This window comes from Oryza glaberrima, chromosome 7 (genome assembly GCF_000147395.1).
Source record: "Oryza glaberrima chromosome 7, OglaRS2, whole genome shotgun sequence".
NCBI lineage: Eukaryota > Viridiplantae > Streptophyta > Magnoliopsida > Poales > Poaceae > Oryza > Oryza glaberrima.
The window spans coordinates 20,634,641-20,652,293 of NC_068332.1; the positions used below are offsets into that span (position 1 = coordinate 20,634,641).

General features: G+C 47.5%; 3 protein-coding genes and 1 pseudogene across 3 annotated transcripts; all 4 read left to right on the top strand.

The window, feature by feature from the left end:
* The first annotated feature begins 1,117 nt into the window (after positions 1 to 1,117).
* On the top strand, positions 1,118 to 5,908 carry LOC127779194 (uncharacterized). Its single transcript, XM_052305918.1, has 2 exons — positions 1,118 to 4,371; positions 4,469 to 5,908. Exon 2 carries the CDS (start codon positions 4,747 to 4,749, stop codon positions 5,599 to 5,601), a length of 855 nt encoding a protein of 284 aa, XP_052161878.1. The 5' UTR covers positions 1,118 to 4,371; positions 4,469 to 4,746; the 3' UTR covers positions 5,602 to 5,908.
* A 1,888-nt stretch (positions 5,909 to 7,796) lies between these two features.
* Positions 7,797 to 9,287, top strand: LOC127779195 (uncharacterized). The gene is made up of 2 exons (XM_052305920.1): positions 7,797 to 8,267; positions 8,364 to 9,287. The coding sequence occupies exons 1-2, from the start codon at positions 8,138 to 8,140 to the stop codon at positions 8,504 to 8,506; spliced, it is 273 nt and encodes a 90-aa protein (XP_052161880.1). The 5' UTR covers positions 7,797 to 8,137; the 3' UTR covers positions 8,507 to 9,287.
* A 586-nt stretch (positions 9,288 to 9,873) lies between these two features.
* Positions 9,874 to 13,538, top strand: LOC127779678 (uncharacterized; annotated as a pseudogene).
* A 44-nt stretch (positions 13,539 to 13,582) lies between these two features.
* On the top strand, positions 13,583 to 17,653 carry LOC127779677 (O-fucosyltransferase 36-like). Its single transcript, XM_052306534.1, has 3 exons — positions 13,583 to 14,885; positions 16,787 to 17,036; positions 17,127 to 17,653. Exons 1-3 carry the CDS (start codon positions 13,639 to 13,641, stop codon positions 17,301 to 17,303), a joined length of 1,674 nt encoding a protein of 557 aa, XP_052162494.1. The 5' UTR covers positions 13,583 to 13,638; the 3' UTR covers positions 17,304 to 17,653.

Below are 17,653 nucleotides of genomic sequence, written 5' to 3' on the forward strand. Positions count from 1 at the left end.
CAAACCCATCCCCACATCATTGACGTTGTTAAGATCGATGACCTCCCTTGCCTCTATGTTCCCGTTCAAGTTCTTCCTCACCGTTGCCATCTCCTTGTTGGACCTGGCCATATAGTGCTCGGGGGGAACCGGTCGTGAGCAAAGGTGGCTGAGCAAAGGGTTGTCGCAGGGAAGCAGCCGGGAGGCAGCAACCTCAGATGAAACTTGACCTTCGAGGTGGAGTGACATACTGACATGTGCAAATGTGTGGTGTTGGGCGTCGGGTTTGCTTCGTCATGCCACAAAGTAGAGTTGACGCACGACTGCATAAGGATGACGAAGCTAACGACAGCTACAATGGAGATGTCAAGACGCTGTAACTGGCGAATGAGATCTCTACAACCTGGTGTGGAAGCGGGAGGAAGAAAGCCATATTGGTATGCTTTGCAAATCTTGATGTTTCAACAAATGGACTACAATTTTTCACGGGCAATAGTGAAATGTTATATCTTGAATTTGACTGTGTTTCACGTTTTCAGATTTGTTATTTTTGATGCTTCGATAGTTGGCACTTAATGTTCCAGAAAATGTTTCACCTTGAATTTAACAAGGTTTCGCCTTTTTCTACTTATTATTGATGTTGCACTCTACTTATCAACATATTTTTTACATGTTTTTCTAATGTTGGTTCATTGCACACTAGTTTTTGTTTGTGTATTTTTCAAATGTTTCAATGACATAATGTATCTTATTCAAGATATTTGTCTGTGTATTCATAATGTATTACAGTTAGAGCAGGTACAATAGCAGGCTATAAGCTAGCTGCAAACATATTTTAAGAAGATAAATGATGAGAGAGAGAAACAACGGGCTACAGATTTATAGTCAGTTGTAGCACGAACTCCAAGACGATGTGTGTGTATGATAGGTGGTACCAGGTATTAATAGTGTAGTATGTAACTATTGTATGAATGAGCTATTAGAGCAAGTTTAATAATATAGCCCACTACTAGCTCCAATTCATCTATAGCCGATCTAATAGCCAATTCATACAATAGTTGCTTACTATACTATTAATATATGGTCCTACCTATCATACACATATTGCGTCTTGAAGTCCGTGCTGCAGCTAGCTACAAATCTGTAGCCCGCTGCTCTTCTCTCTCGTCCTTTATCTCATTAAAATATGTTTATAGCTGGCTAATAGTTTGCTATTGTACCCGCTCTTAGATTGACTATAGATAAACTAGAGCTAGTAGTTTTTTTTGACAGGAAACGTGCTCTTTATTAATACCTTGGTTCAGTGTAATCACGAACCACAAAACACTGTACAAAATCCGGGAGGGGGTCTGCCCATATGGACATATGACACGGGTCCCAACTAGTCCCTTTCCAGGCCAGTTCATGAGCACAACTATTACATGAGCGATTAGCAAAAGACACTTTGATCATACCTAAGTCCATACGGAGCAGAGTTCTAATTTGTTTAAAAGTCACGCCCGCCGTAGACTGGTCGTAGCAAGCGGAGTCCAGTGCGCTCACCAGGATGGAGCTATCTGTTTCAACAGAGAAATACGAAAAGCCATGATTTAGAACAGCACGCAAGGCATGCAGACAAGCGACGGCTTCCGCGCTAAGCGTATCATGCACCAGTTCGATTCGTCCTGCTCCAGCCAGGACCCCATTCCCCTCATGGTCCCGGAGGATAAAGCCCCAGCCACCACTTAGATTAGCCGCCTGGAAAGCACCATCAATGTTCAGCTTTAGAGCACCCTGGGGAGGCGGACACCATGTCCTTTGACTGCTAGGATTTCCCCGAGCTTTGTCCCGAAAGAGCAAGGAGTTTTCTGACACCATCCTTATGACTCTGCTATATACCTCTTCATGCGTTCTCCTATCCTCCCCAGCATTCACTTTGTTTCTTGCATCCCACCAATTCCAGAGCAATATGACAGTCGTTAACATAATGTCTTCTCTCAAATTCAGAATGTGCTTACATACATCCAACATAGAAGTCTGAAGAGAAAGCTCCTGCCTAATGTGCTCAAAGTTCAGCATGCGCCAACAAGGTTTGACAAATTTGCACTTGAAGAAACAGTGGCCACCATTCTCATCTAACCGGAGGCAGACTGGGCACCTTGTATCGATCTCCATACCTCTTTTACTGATATTCTGACGGAGTGGCAAACTGTTGTGCGCTAAGCGCCACAGGAAATGCTTCACCTTAGGAAGGTGATTCAGTCTCCATAGCTTCTCCCACTGAAGGGCTGCACTGCTCGTTTTCCCCGATGAAGATTCACCTGTTTGTCGTATTGCTTGACGATCACGCTGATCTTCCAGAGTGTGGTATGCCGACTTCACCGGAAAAATGCCCCTTGGGTCAAAATGCCATGCTGCAACATCGCTATAGCCATTATGAACTGGGATGGCTAGAATGTTTTTCACATCCTCCTCCCAGAATATATCCTGGATCAACTCCCTATCCCATTCTCCGGTAATTGGATTAAGTCAGCAACTTTGTTCAGAACGATCCCTCTCCTTGGGGTAATTGGCCTCCTGGTTGTACCCAAGGGGATCCATGGGTCGTTCCACATATCTATGTCGGTACCATCACCAACACGCCAGATTAGGCCAACCTTCAACGCCTGCACCCCCCAAACAATACTTCTCCAAGAATATGAGATGCCCGGACTTTCTCTAACCTCCATAAGCTTCCCATCTGGGAAATATTTGGCCTTTAACACTCTTGCGCACAGTGAGTCTAGATTGGAAAGGAGCCGCCACGCTTGACGGGCTAACATCGCTAGATTGAAAAGGTGGAGGTCTCTGTATCCCAGGCCCCCTTTTTCCGTTCGACTGCATAGTTTGTCCTAGGCAATCCAATGCATTTTGTTTTCCCGATCATGCTGTGCCCAAAAGAAATGGGAGATCAAACTGCTTATTTCATCGCAAAGGGTTTTTGTCAGGTCAAAACATGACATTGCAAAAGCTGGAATAGCTTGCGCCACAGCTTTGATCAAAATATCCTTCCCGGCACGCGACAACAACTTCTCCTTCCAGCCTTGTATCTTCTTCCAGACCCTCTCCTTCAAATAATTGAAGGTCTTTTTCTTTGATCTCCCCATATACACTGGCAATCCTAGATATTTTTCATTCCATGCTTCAACCCCGATATATAAGGCATATCTAAAAGACTCCCTCTTAGATTCCCTCGTGTTTCTGCTAAACATAACTGAACTTTTCTCCTTGTTGATAGTCTGGCCAGAGCATTTTTCATACAGAGATAGCACATTCTGCAGATACCCCGCGCTCCGTTCATTAGCCTTTAGGAGCAGCAATGAGTCATCCGCAAACAAGAGATGATTAATACTTGGTGCATTTTGACATACTCTCACCCCCGTCAGGTCGCCTCGTTCTTCAGCAGCATTCGACAGGGACGAAAATCCTTCTGCACATATCAAAAACAGGTACGGCGAAATCGGATCCCCTTGACGCAATCCTCTGGTTGGCATGATCTGCTCAGTAAAATCACCGTTAACCTTGCTCAGTAAAATTAGAGCTAGTAGTTGGCTATACTATTAAACTTGCTCTTACGGCATAGAGTTCCTATCCAAAGTTCCAAACCGACATGATATGCTAAGAAAAGAACGAGGACTACCTATGTCGATCGAAGTTCCTGGCATACACTGTATACAACGTGACACTGTATTGTGATCGGCACCTCTCATCTCCCTCTCTACACAACACATTTTCCATACGAGAAGACCAAAGTTTCCCGTATAATACGGGGTTTTAGGCCGTGCCTGCGAAGTGCGAACAGGTGGAGCTCACATGTCCGCGAGGAAGGCGACCTCTCGCTGCGACTGGACAGTGCAGCCGCGCCCTCCACCTCCCGACACCCAAGAGCCTGCCCTGTCTGCCTCGGCCGCTTGCTGCCTGCCTGTCTGCCTCCGCGTCTTTTCTGCTGCCCACATTCCCCAACGCCACGCTGCTGCTGGTGGCGGTCGCCCTCGCAGTCGCACCCCTCCCCTTGTCTTCTTCCTCCCGCCCTCTTCTGCTTTTGGTTGAGCCTCCTACGCTACAAACAAAAGTACTCCTACTCCTGTACTGTGAAGTGCGAAGCTTAACGGACCAAGCGAGAGCGAGAGCGAGAGAGATGATGGTGCTGCTGTTGCTGATGGCGCTGGTTTACTGCTCCTGAGGGGTAGGGAGGGAGGGGAAGGAGCACGTTCGCTTGTGGAGCGGTTGGGTGGGTGGTGATTCTTCTTGGCGCAGCCGGCTAGGTGAAAACGGCCGCCCACCGGCTTTGCTCTGTAGTGTCCGCTGCTGATTGCTGAGGCTCCCGTGCTCCGTTCTTCGCCGGTGGTGTTCTTGATTTCGTCGGGGGGAAAGGTATGGCTGCTCCTTCTCTGGTTGATCTCTGGGAGTTCCTAAATGATGTTCCGTTCTTCGGGTTCTTGATTTGTTTGCGGTGCTGCTGTTGTTTCAGATTCCAGGTTAACAGGCGTGGATTTGATTGGGGGGAAATCTTGGGATATCGAGCGCAAAGATGCGGATTTGATGCATCGTTTTTTCCTCACTTCTTTTCAGCCGTCAGTCGGAGCAAGAAGATGTTTTGAATCCAGATTCCAACCGAGGGGAACAGCCTGCTCGGAGTGTGCGTGTGACGGTGTGAGTGATAAGTAGGGCGGTTGCGCACGAGGTGTTCGTCAGAAAGCCGCAAAGGAGAAGGTGGGCGTGCAACTTGCAACCGTCGCCATCGTCACGATGAGAGACTTTGCATCTTGCTTAAGTCAAAGCGGCGTCCAGGTCGCCCATTCCTCTTCTCCAGGTGGCCAGAACATGGTGCAGTGCACCTACCTAGCCCGCCTCCGTGGCAAATCTTGCAGCGTGACCGTCACCTGGAGCAAGATGACCATGGGGCAGGCTCTGTCCGTCGCAGTCGACGACTCCTCGTATCGTTGCCTTTGCAAGGCAGAGATAAAGCCATGGCTGTTCTCCAAGAGGAAAGGTTCCAAGGCCATGGAGGTCGATGGTGGAGCACTGGATATCGTCTGGGACCTGTCCTCTGCGAAGTTTGCGGCCGGGCCAGAACCCGTCGAAGGCTTCTATGTTGCCCTGGTCTGTGATCTTGAAGCTGTTCTTGTGCTCGGCGACATGCGCAAGGATGGGGATCACAGGGTTTCGTCAGATGTATTGGCCTCCAATGCTGTCATGATAGCCAGGAAGGAACATGTTTATGGGAAGAAGGTGTATTCAGCGAAGGCCCGGTTTTTGGACATTGGTCAGCTCCACCATATCACCATAGAGTGTGACACATTGGGGTTGAAGGATCCAAGCCTAGAAATCAGGATTGGCAAGAAGAGAGTCATGCAGGTGAAGAGACTTGCATGGAAGTTCAGAGGAAACCAGACAGTCTATGTTGATGGACTTCCAGTAGAGGTCCTATGGGATGTTCATGACTGGCTATTTGGTTCATCGAATGGATGTGCCGTGTTCTTGTTTCAGTCAGGCCAATCCATGGAAAAATTGCTGTCAAGGTCATGCTCTCAGAATGAAAAGGAGCTTCAAGCGCATCGTTTTGGCTTCACTTTGATACTTAATGCATGGAAGACCGAATAGGCAGAAACATGATGACAAGTTTCTTCGGCCATTCTACCGTAAATTAATGAATCCTAACAGTAAGAATATGCAAGCCTGACAAAACCTTGTGCAAGGATTTCATGCTTCTTAACTATTGTGTTCTAGTGATGATTAGCAAGTTGAGAATTTGAGTACCCATATAATTTTTTCTAGATAGGTAGTTAGACAGAATGTCAGATTCTAGTGCCCTATTTGTATTATCATGTCTTTGACATATACATTCTGATCACAAATCCAAGAAGCAAAGCAAAAAAATGATGCTTTTCTGAAAACTTTTCCATTCTTGTGCTCTACATGTTCAGTGTGAGGCTTAGTAGAAATATATTACTGAATCAAGAAAATCTGGTGCTGTGTTCTGTGCCAACTCCCAAGTTAATTGTCTTAGCAAAGGTAATTGTAATAATCAACTAATTGTAAAATCAAGGAGTTGATTTAGATTTTGTGATGAAAATATTGGTGGTTTGATAATGTTATTTTCGACATCTACTTCATTTTGAGGGTAATCTTTAATTCCGCAAAAGATTTTTGGATTTTTGGTTTTCCCTATCATTCACCTCCCCTCTGATAGGTTTGTTTGATCTTTTATGATCCTACACTAATTTCACAAGTGCAACTCTGAACATGCTGTGAGCTGCATTTTGACGATCCTTGATGACTAGAGGATTGGTAAAGATTGAAGGCATAAGTTAAAATTATCCAAACCAATAATATAGATTACTGATGGGAAATTCAGTTGCTGGTAAAATTATTAAATTTACCCTGTATTTGTTAATCTCCATAATTTTTCTCTACTACTATAATTTACAGAGAATGGATAACAAGAACTTATCCAAGTACTGACTTTCGTAGTCAATTTTGTTTCCCTTTTGTTGATGGCCCGCTGAGCTCCACCACTTTGTGATATTGGTCCATGAACTCCTTAATTTAGTAAATTTTCATATTGGTGGTTTCTTTAACTGGATGTGCACTGGGGGAAAAAAGGCAAAAGCAAAGTTGCATCATACACCTACTACTACAAGGATAATGTTAATTTTTTTATCCTGAACTACAATAGTTCCAGTCAGTACAACAGTCAACGTTCTTCATATCTACCATGTTTGATTCAGCTAATACAGTATTTGTGACAATTTTGTCAGTAACTGTCACACTAAAGTATGTCCACATTAACAATAAATGATGCTGCAGTTTACATGACTTTCTTGAGTGTGTCATAGTACAAATTTTAAACCTAACAGATGATAGGTGCAAGAAAACAAACATGATTACAAGAAACACTTGCTTCAGTGCTATCCCACATAAGATACCACTCAATTTCTAGAAGCAGTGTTGGTTAGCATTGAGGAGCTCATTTGCACAAGCAAAGAATATCCCATATATATTGCCACATTATGAGACCAGAGGTGGGGCCAGAATAAAAACTTTGACTTGGCATTCCACTGATTCCCTTCCATTTCCATGGGGTCCATGAGATCTCCAGAATTGCTGATGGAGCAAAAGCTTCTCTCCACGGGAGAAAGTGAAGAGGCAACTACTGGAACAACAGGTCAGTTTCTCTTCTCGATTTCCTTCTCATGATCTCTTAAGATACTTAAACCATCCTATTCAGGGCGCACATCGTTTCATCATCTTTATTTTATATTTCTTTGCTTTGTTTTCTGTCCATTTGGCTCGCGTGGTACAATGGTGATGCTCTAACAGACGCCCTGTTAAATCTCAGCATTTTGGATGTGACCTGCTGCAGCACCAGACCATGTAGGCACAAAGTTCATTTCTCACCAGTGCTACATACCGTTCACCGACGGAATTGATGTTTTCATTTCAGCCAAGACTCTGGAACTACTCTGAAAACAGCTGAAATCTCGGCCGTTCGATCGTATTCGAACGGTCGGATCGGGGCAGATTGTCCTACATCGCGTGCCGACGGAAATGGCTTGATAATAGTTCCTCAACCTCCCCTTTGCCAGTACAATTCTCAATATATAAAAGAAAGCCATCGGCGAATACGCTCGTGGCTCGCATTGTTGACACGGTGGTAGGCCATGGCGATCGATCGACCAGAAAGCTTAAATAAGACCTAACAGAGCCAGTGTTCTCCCTCTCGTCTCTCTTCGATTGCAAGAAACTTTTTTCCTTTTTGCGATCGATCCAGCAGCATTTACATTGTCCTCTCTCTTCCCGTTGTTTATTCATGGGAAGATATGGATGGACAGTGACGCGGTACCAAGATTGTTAAAGCCTGTGATTAAGATGCAAGGGAGGGAGGAGGGCAACGTGATTGCGAGAAAGGAATAGTAAAGCAGAGGATTAAGAGGCAGAGAGGCTTAGCTTCACCCAGCCTCGAAGCAACACTGCAACTCTCCTCCTCTCTTCCTCTCTTTCTCTCTTCTCTGACCACTCCTCCAAGATGGCTAGGTAGATGGCTAGCTAAGGCATATATTGGTGTGCTTTGCCTCTGCCTGTTTTTCAGCTTGGTTATAGCTGCAGCAACAGCAGCAGCAGCAGCTGAGGTGAATGAATGCATGGTAAGGTGAATTCAGGGTGCAGAGGTAGGCGAGTGGTAGTAGCTGGGACCATGGGCTGGCTCCAGTCTCTCCTCGCGCCTCTCAAGAAGCTCTGGATCCGCATGCATTCCGCCCAGAGGAAGAGTACGTCAAGATCGATCTCTCCTATATCCTCTCGCTTCTTCTTCTTCTTCTTCTTGTTTGTGATTGTTGTGTTTTGGTTTGTGTGGTGGCATGCAGAGAGAGGGATCTACATCCTGTACGAGGACGTGAAGTCGTGCCCGTGCGAGGACGTGCAGATACTCTGGTCCATCCTCGTCGAGTCCTCCCACGGCGGCGGCCATCACCACCACCACCCGCCGCCGCTGCGGCTGAAGCAGTGACAACGACGGCGGCGACGGCGACGACGACGATGACGAACTCTTCCGGGCCGGCGTCCGAGCGACGAGCACGGCGCTCCGAGACGTAACCGACGGCGGCGCGGCGAGCAGCAAAGAGGTGTCGGTGTACATAAGAAGACGACGAGCGGTGTTAGCAGCTTCGCCGTGGTAGGGAACAGAGCGAGAGAGTCGTTTTCATTTCAGTTTCTTTCGCATTTTCGCCAACGTTTTGAGCCACGGAAATGGCGTGCATAAGCCGATGAGCTCCTCCTCTCTCTCGCTTAGCTCGGATGTGTCTCACCGACACTGCGAGCTAGGAAGCGAGTTTTTTTTTTTTTCCTTTGGTTGTCACTCTCCTTTACTTTTCGAAAAAGGAACGGCACATGTAACGCTCGGTTGGTGATCGCCGGGGTCAATGGGCCACGCGTGCCAGTGGCTTTGTACATACAAAAAGCAAGAACATATCAAGAAAAAAAGGAAAAGAAAAGAAGACGACGAGAAAAAGTAAAGTTGTGCATATTGTAGAAGCAGTATCAATGTATCATCAGTGTTGGGGTAGTAAGCTAAGCTAGAGTAGTGATCATCAGTGTTGGATGGATGACTCGTGTGGTTCGCGTGCGAGAGCAGCCAGGGATGGTTTGGTTGACCATCGGCCACACGTGTGTGGGTGCGTGCGTGCGTGAGCCGCGGGCGCGAGGATATGCCGTGGTTCGATCGGGTGGCGGGTGGTTTTCCATCGGTCCGGGCGGGGTCGCGTGCAATGGTTTGTTTGTCAACCTCGGGGTGGTTGGGTACTTGGGTTGGGTTTGGGTTTTTAGGTTTGGGGAGTTGGGCTGTATTTAGTTCCACGTTAAAATTGAAAGTTTAACTAAAATTAAAAGTTTAAAGAAAAATATTAGAAATTTATGTGTGTAAAAAAATTTTAATGTGATGATAAAGTTAAAAATTTGAAGAAAAAATTGAGAACTAAACCAGACCTTCTTGGTCGCCGCAACCTTCGCCGTCCTCTCCTCGCATACGGGCGTACTACGCTCGCTGGTTGGCTTGCATCGCAGCTAGGAGCGGACGCGTTTTGCAGTAGGACGGGGCGCGCGGCGTCGCAGGGGCTGAGCGAAATGGGTCGAAATACCGGCCCAACCAAACGAATCTTGATTTTGGCCGAAGTGTCAGGATGGTACGGCTTACATCGGACCGGCCCGTGCTGGCCTGGTCATAGCGCCGCTAGGCGCTAAGTCCGACTTCCTCTCCCCGAGATAGCCAGCCCGCTGGATCAAGGCCCGAATCGGAGTACTATACGACGAATCGGAGTACTAGGCTAAAAGGTATGGGCATAAATTGGTTGCGTACGGGTACTGATTCGTCACGCTGCGCCGTGTTGCGTCGCTGTCGCCCGAAACAACACACCAAATTAACCCATTCCCCTTCCGGGCTCCGGCCGATCCCCTCTGCCACCGTCGGCGGCTCAGTTTGATGGGGAAGCGAAAAACGGCCACCCGAGCGCAGACAGCGGACGCCCCTAGGCGGGCGAAGCGGCCTAGGAGCCTCGACGCTCAGCTCCGCTCCTGTTCCGGCGCCGGCGCCGTCGGCCAGGCCCAGATCCGCTCCCCCTTCGCGAAACGAAGGGGCGATCACCTGCTGGATTGCTGCTCCAAGCGGCCGCCGCCGTCTTGGGGGTCAAAGCGAGCGCGCTCGGCCGCTCCAAGCTGCCGCCCGCCGCCGCACGGCTCCTCCCCCGTTCCCGATCCTTCCTGGTAGCCCCCCCCCCCCCCCCCCCCCCCCAAAAAAAAAAAAAAACACTTCCGCCTGCTTCATTTGCTCTGTTCAAATCGTGTTTCTTCTTTACTTTGAGATTAGATTTCTGTTCAAATCGTGTGTGTTATTTGAATTGAATCTGACCCGGTCGGGTTTTGCAGGAGAGACTGGGGGAATCTGGCGGAAGGGCCAGCCGGGTTGATCGCGGAGCGCTTGCTCGCCGCCGACGTGGCCGACTACGTCCGCTTCCGCGCCGTGTGCGGCCCGTGGCGCCGCTGCTGCGCCAGCCCGCGCGGCGGCGGCGGCCCGGTTGATGGCCGCTTCCTCCCCCGGCGGTGGATCATGATCGACAAGGCGTCGCCCGCCGCCGCCGCCGCACGCCGCCACCGCTTCCTCAACGTCGCCACCGGCGAGTGCATCCACACGGACCTGCCGGAGCTCGCGGAGCACGACCTGCTCATGGTGATCCCCGAGGGCCTCCTCCTGCTGTCCCGCAAGGACGCCCCCCACGGCGTCCGCCTGCTGAACCCGCTCACCCGCCACCTCACCGAGCTCCCGCCGTTCGCCACGGTCCTGACGCCGGAGCAGCGCAACGACCCCCACCAGGGACTGCGCGGGGAGGATTTCCGGGTCAGAGGCGTCGCCATTGCCGACTCCTCCTCCACCTCCACCTCCACCGTGGTAGCGTATCTCAAATCCCCCACGACACTCGCCGTCGCCAAGCCCGGCGACGAGCGTTGTACCAAGATAGACTTCGACCACAGGCTCATGCTCTACTCGACGGTGCCCTTCGCCGGCCGCATCTACCATGCCACCGCCATTGGTATCATGACACCGGAGACCACCACCAGCTCAGATCAGCCACCGCGCATGCTGACGGCGGTCGACACGACGATCGACCCGCCATTCTCCTTCTGCTCGATGAGCGACAGCCTTCACCTGGTGGACATGGCGGGCGGGAGCTGATCCTGGTGTACCGAACCGTAAGCCACGACGAATTCAGGAGGGAGTACGCGGTGTACCGGGTGGATTTGGACTCCCGGCTGCTGATTCCGGCGAGGAGCCTGAGCGGCCGCGCCGTGTTCATCGGATTGTCTCGGTCGGTGTCGATTTCTCCGAGCACATTTCCCTCCGTCACCGGTGATACGGTCTACCTGGGTTTCGACTGCGGCGAAAGAACGAAAATCAGCGGGTACCATGTTGGGGATGGAAGCATCGAACATTCCCAGTTGATCAAGCATGCGTCGTGGTTTAAGCCGTCTACTCTCGTGGACTGCCTCTCCTGGTGCATCAAGAGCAACGGCAAGCAACTTGGTTGAGTCCTGAGCTGACCACTTGATCACGACATCTCTATTCCCTTGAGACCCTTGATCCTTCAAATCCTGGCATTTGAAACAGATGGAATTTTGTGGCTCGCCCCTGCAGGATAGATTATGGACAGCTTGAACGTTCACCGACCGTGTGGATTAGCCATTGATTAGCTACGGACACGGGACTATAAAAACACAGAGGTAGAAAAAAGCATGAATAAAACGTAATGCTCAATGGATTCCTATAAAATTTCAAAACACATGAAAGTTTCATAAAACTAGCGGGAATACATAAAAAACGTAGGAACGCAAAGACATCAGAAGAAAATATGAGGTAAGACCTCATGCTTATTTACCCTCAAAATTGCACTACAATAGCTCATCCCATAAGAATTTCAAAGGAATTGGTAAAAGCAAATACTCTCACCGTTTCATAATATAAAACTTTCTAGCATTGCTCACATTTATATAGATATTAATGAATCTAGACACACATATATATTTTAGATTCATTAACATTTATATGAATGTGGACAATGCTAGAAAGACTTACATTCTGAAACGGAGGAAATACTTTGTTTTAAAGGGCTTCGTATAATTATTTTCTATAAGATACAAATTCTATGGATTTCCTATGTTATTCCTTTCCCAAATATTCTTATGGCAAGCACAAAGCAACCGTAGCAGCTATTTAGAAATCAGAAGTTGTTTCAGAGTTTTATGTAGTACTTTGCAGTATGCTAAGCATCTCTAGCAACCTTTTCATCCCACTATTTAAATCAAAATTTAGTAATTATGGATAAAAATCGCACACCAACAATCCATCCATCCCACTCTCCAAGTCATCCGCTAACAAACTCCTTCTCTCACTTGCCAAACTTAACTAGCCTACTCAACTTGCTATTCGTGTCCCACTACATCCTATTCTCTTTCTTCCTTCATTTGGGAGCGGTTGGCGTTGACGGGAGCGCCTCTCCCTCGACTCCGCCTCAACGCGCCTCCTCGCTACTGTGGCCTCCCGCTCGCCGTCGCCTCTGACCGCGCACGACCTCCACCGCCTCCTCCCCCGTATGGATTCAACTCAGGATTCGTCGCCATCTCCTCCATCTACTTTACTGGAGACGGTGTGGGGATGCCTACAGCGACGACGGGGTTGGGAGTGGATGGCGAGCTCGAGCCCCGTTGTAGCATGGGCACCGCCACAATATGCAGTCTCTAGAGCTACCTCGCCCTGTTCACCGTGCTCGCCAACAACCTCCCTTTCTCCCGCGTTGGTTACCCCGCTCCACGCACTCATGGATCTTTCATCGTTGTCCGCTGTCACCGTCGCTGTCCGCCTTTGCACGGACGTCACCACCACAGAGATGGAGAGGGCCAAGGAGGAGCTTAGGGATGCCCCCAGTAGGAGAAGAGGGAAAGGGGAATAAAGAGAAGGAAGAAGAAGAGGTAGTAGATGATAACATATGGATACCAGTAGTATAGACTTAGAGTAGAAATGATAGATGGAGAGATTATTGAAGTTAGCAACGAGTTTAGCTTGCCAAACCAATTAAAGAGATGCCAATATAGGTATTTGGAGAGTCTGATTTGGAGTCTGTTGGAGATGCTCTAACAATCTAACTAATTTGGCCATGCTTTTTTAGCCTTTTAGCAGCCATTCAGAAGTATTGAGTTCAGTATTTCTACTTTATTATTTAGAACATTTGTTGCAAGCTATGTGTTAAAGTCTTTCTTCAAATATTTTATTGAAACACTTCCACATTTTTTTTGGCATAGTTTGTGTTCACTGCAAAAATCACTATGATGGTCATGACTTCATGCTCTCTAAATTGATGCACAATACTAGTACAATTAATTAAAAGAACTAGTAATAAATAAGACAGATATAGTAGTATTAGCATTCAGGAAAACATTTTTCTACATTTTCTGCTGCAGCAGACCACCGTTCGACAGTCGCCATCGTCCACCCTCCAATCTCCATCGCTTCTTCCCTCTAACCACACTCCGCACTCTCCCCCTCCCCTCCCGCCTCCCCACTCCGTCCACCCCGCCGCACCGACACTCTCCTCCGCCATGGACCGCGACCCCTCCGTCTCCGACGAGGACGACGACCTCGAGACCCTCGTCCCGCAGAACCACGCCAAGCCACCCTCCTCCTCCTTCCACGTCGCCGGCCTCCGCGCCGCGGTCCCTCCCTCCGCCGCCTCGCTCGGCCGCGTCCTCTGGTCCCGCCGCTACCTCCTCCTCTTCGTCGCCCTCCCCGTCCTCTTCCTCGTGCTCTTCGTATCCCTTGGCGGCGCGTCCTCCCTTCGCCTGCCCGCCTCCATCCGCCTCCCCTCCGCCGCCGCTCCCGCCGCCGACCCCGCGGCGTCCCGGATGCGCGACGCCGAGCTCCGCGCGCTCTACCTCCTCCGCTCGCAGCGCTCGGGCCTCCTCGCCCTCTTCAACCGTACGGCAGCACCCACCAACGGCAGCAGCTCGGGCTCGAACGCTGTCTCGTACGCCGATCTCCACGACGCGCTCCTCGGCCAGATCAAGATCAACCGCGAGATCCAGGCGGCGCTCCTCTCCGCGCACCGCACTGGCGCTGCGGGCAATGCGACGGAGGATGGGTTGGATCTTGATCTGCCGGCTGACGGGTGCAGGAGGAGGGAATTGCCGTCCAACCGGCGGACCATAGAGTGGAACCCCAAGAAAGATCGATTCCTGTTCGCCATCTGCGTCTCCGGGCAAATGTCCAACCACTTGATTTGCTTGGAGAAGCACATGTTCTTCGCGGCGCTGCTTGGCCGGATCTTGGTGGTGCCTAGCCAGAAGCTGGATTATCAGTACGACCGGGTGCTTGATATCAACCACATTAATGATTGCATTGGAAGGAAGGTTGTAATTACCTATGAGGAATTCACAGAGAAGAGGAAGAAAGTGAGCATTGATCAGTTCATATGTTATGCGGCATCACCCCCTTGTTTCATTGATGAGGATCATGTTAAGAAGTTGAAGGGATTGGGGATTTCACTGGGAAAGATCCAGGCAGCTTGGCCAGAGGATGCGAAGCTGAAGGAGCCAAAGAAGAGATTTGTGGAGGATATCATGCCAAAGTTTACCACGGATGCTGAGGTGCTCGTGATCGGTGACATGTTCTATGCTGATGTTGAGGAAGAGTGGGTGATGCAGCCTGGTGGTCCATTGGCTCACAAGTGCAATACTTTGATCCAGCCAAGTAGGCTTATTATGCTCACTGCGCAACGCTTTGTTCAGACCTTCTTGGGGGGCAACTACATTGCTTTGCATTTTCGGCGACATGGCTTCCTGAAGTTCTGGTAAGATACCTTTTTCGTTTTTAGTCACCTCCATGTTTTAGCAATACAGATATGTTTAATTATTGAGAGGGCTGCAGTACATTTTACAAGAAGATCGTGCCAATTAGCCTCTAATAGTTGCTGGGTGTTGGCTTAGAGAAAATCCTATCATCTTTTTAGTGCTCAGTTCTCATGGACATTCAATTAAGCATAGGTTTTATTCCATTAAATAACTCACATAGAGATGTGCACTTGATTTCATGTTGAGCTCCTTGCATTGAAAGTTAGAAACCAGGCGCTTGATTTCATAGGGAGCGCTTGGAGCTGGTCCTAGATGCTTCACTTAGATCTAAGCATATAAAATGTTATAGAAGTCAACTTGTATGTTCTGGCCTTGATCAGATTGACTTGGGCCTTCGTAAAAGTTCTGATGCAGCCAATGAAGAGCCTGGTTAACAACAAATTTACTAGTATCTTCTAGGACGCAATGTAGCCATTGTCCATAATATTGAGCTACAATGTTTGGCTATTTGCTAACATTGACTAGCATACTGAAATAATGTTGTTCTTGCTACTTCAAATCGATTAAATGCTATCTTGTACTTCCTCCATCCCAAGTATAAGAACCTAGTACTGGACCTGTCCAGATTCGTGGTCCTAGATAATGTCTAATCCAGTACGAGGTTCTTATATTTTGGGACGAAGGGAGTAAGTACTACATAGTACTGTATTAATTTCTTTGTTCAGCTGATGTAAATCAGTCCCCCGTATTAATTTTATATCTTACGGCAATAGTTTTGAGAATTTTACCTGGAATGTTTGTATCTAAATACCTTCTTAGAATTTTGGTGCTTACAAGACTAAAATGATCGGTGGTTCAAGATTTTCAACTAATTCATACCAAGCTATAAATAATGTTATCTTCAATGACTTAATAACAGTATTTGAGAATTCATGGACATTCAGTTAAGTTATACATCAGTTGCTGTTAACATGTGACCAGCAGAACACTTTAACTCCCAAGGCATGGTTTGAAAATAATTAGCTGCATACTTGTATAGAAGGGAAATTCATTCATCTTTGTTGCCCATTTTGGATTGCTGCACTTGGTTCTCACATTGTGAGGCAGTGTCCTTAAGTGTCATGGTAAGTTTTCTCACTATTTGAGCCTAATACACTTTCTACTAGAGCACTTGGTATTCACTAATTAGCACTCAGCGCCTTACAGGTTACTGAGGAACAAAATTCGTTGAAGGTGACTTGTTTTAATTAAGCATAATAAGTTGGGTCAGAACTATGTCATAACAAGTACTTCCTCCGGGTTGATAATACTTGTCGTTTTGGACAAGGGCAAGGTCTCCAAAAAGTAACTTTGATAACTATTTTCTATTATAATATATATAGGAATATCAACAAATATATGGTTTTACTGAAGTACTTTTTAAGACTAATCTACGCATATGGTTTTCATATTTTTAAGATAAATATTTTAGAAATTATTTGTAGTCAAAGATTTTAAAGTTTAACTTTACCCTTGTCCAAAACGACTAATATTATCAGCCCGGAGGGAGTATAACAAATAAATAACAAGTATTTTGTGTTCCATCAACAAAAAGGGTTACAGAAGATAACTTGTTTTTAAGCTTGTAACTGTAAAAAAAACTACTAGGTGTTACTTCAATACTACAAAGGAATCTGATTGATACATGTATAGGAGTTGATTGAGCATGATATATGACTTGTGCAGTTGTGCCATGCACTAAGAGTAGTTTAAATGTTACTAATGCTAGCGCAACTGCTCAAGTCTTTCCTTGCAATACTATGTGCTTGTGGTTATTTTGAGTGATGTATGCAACAAGTTGGCTATGTTTTTTTTTTTTGAATAATGAGGCATTTACTGATATGTTCTCATCTTCCTGCAGTAATGTGAAGAAAGAGAGCTGCTTCTTCCCTATCCCTCAGGCAGCAGAATGCATTCTTCGAATCGTTGAGAAAGCTAACGCCCCAGTCATATATCTGTCTACTGATGCTGCCGAGAGTGAGACAAGTCTCCTGCAATCCTTGGTTGTGTTCAATGACAGGCAAGTCCCTCTTGTGAAAAGGCCAGAGCACCACAACTCTGAGAAATGGGATGCCTTGTTATACAGAAATCACATGGGTGGAGACAATCAGGTAACCGATACATTTCAGAGTTGCTGTCCAGATTTCTTTTGGACCTTTTGTTGTTGTACTAAACGGCAAACCGGTTCGGCTTTTTTGCAGGTTGAGGCCATGCTCGACAAGACGATCTGTGCGCTGTCGAACGTTTTCATAGGTGCATCAGGCTCAACCTTCACAGAGGACATCCTGCGTCTACGGAGAGGCTGGGGTTCTGCGTCCCACTGCGACGAATACCTCTGCCAGGGTGAGCTACCCAACTTCATAGCGGAGCTAGACTGAGAAAATGACATCCTAGAAGAAGAATTGACAGCTACATCCCCCTTTTTTTTCCCCACTACGATCTGGTGGCATGATACACATCCTGTAAATTGGCGTGTACATCCTAGTGTAAAAGAGCGATGATATTTGTTGTACCGGTACCCCCATTGATTTGTTCGGTGTTGTTACACGGTTAGGCAATAGAAAGAGTTTGGTTTTTGCGCTTGCTCAGTGTTCATACTCTGTTATACTGTGAGACAGCTTCATAGATTCATAGCTTGCAACTTTGTTGGTCTAGCAACGTGTCTGACAGACACTATTCGAAAGGGACCTGTTTTTTTATATGTTTTATTAAGAACATGTTTAGCACA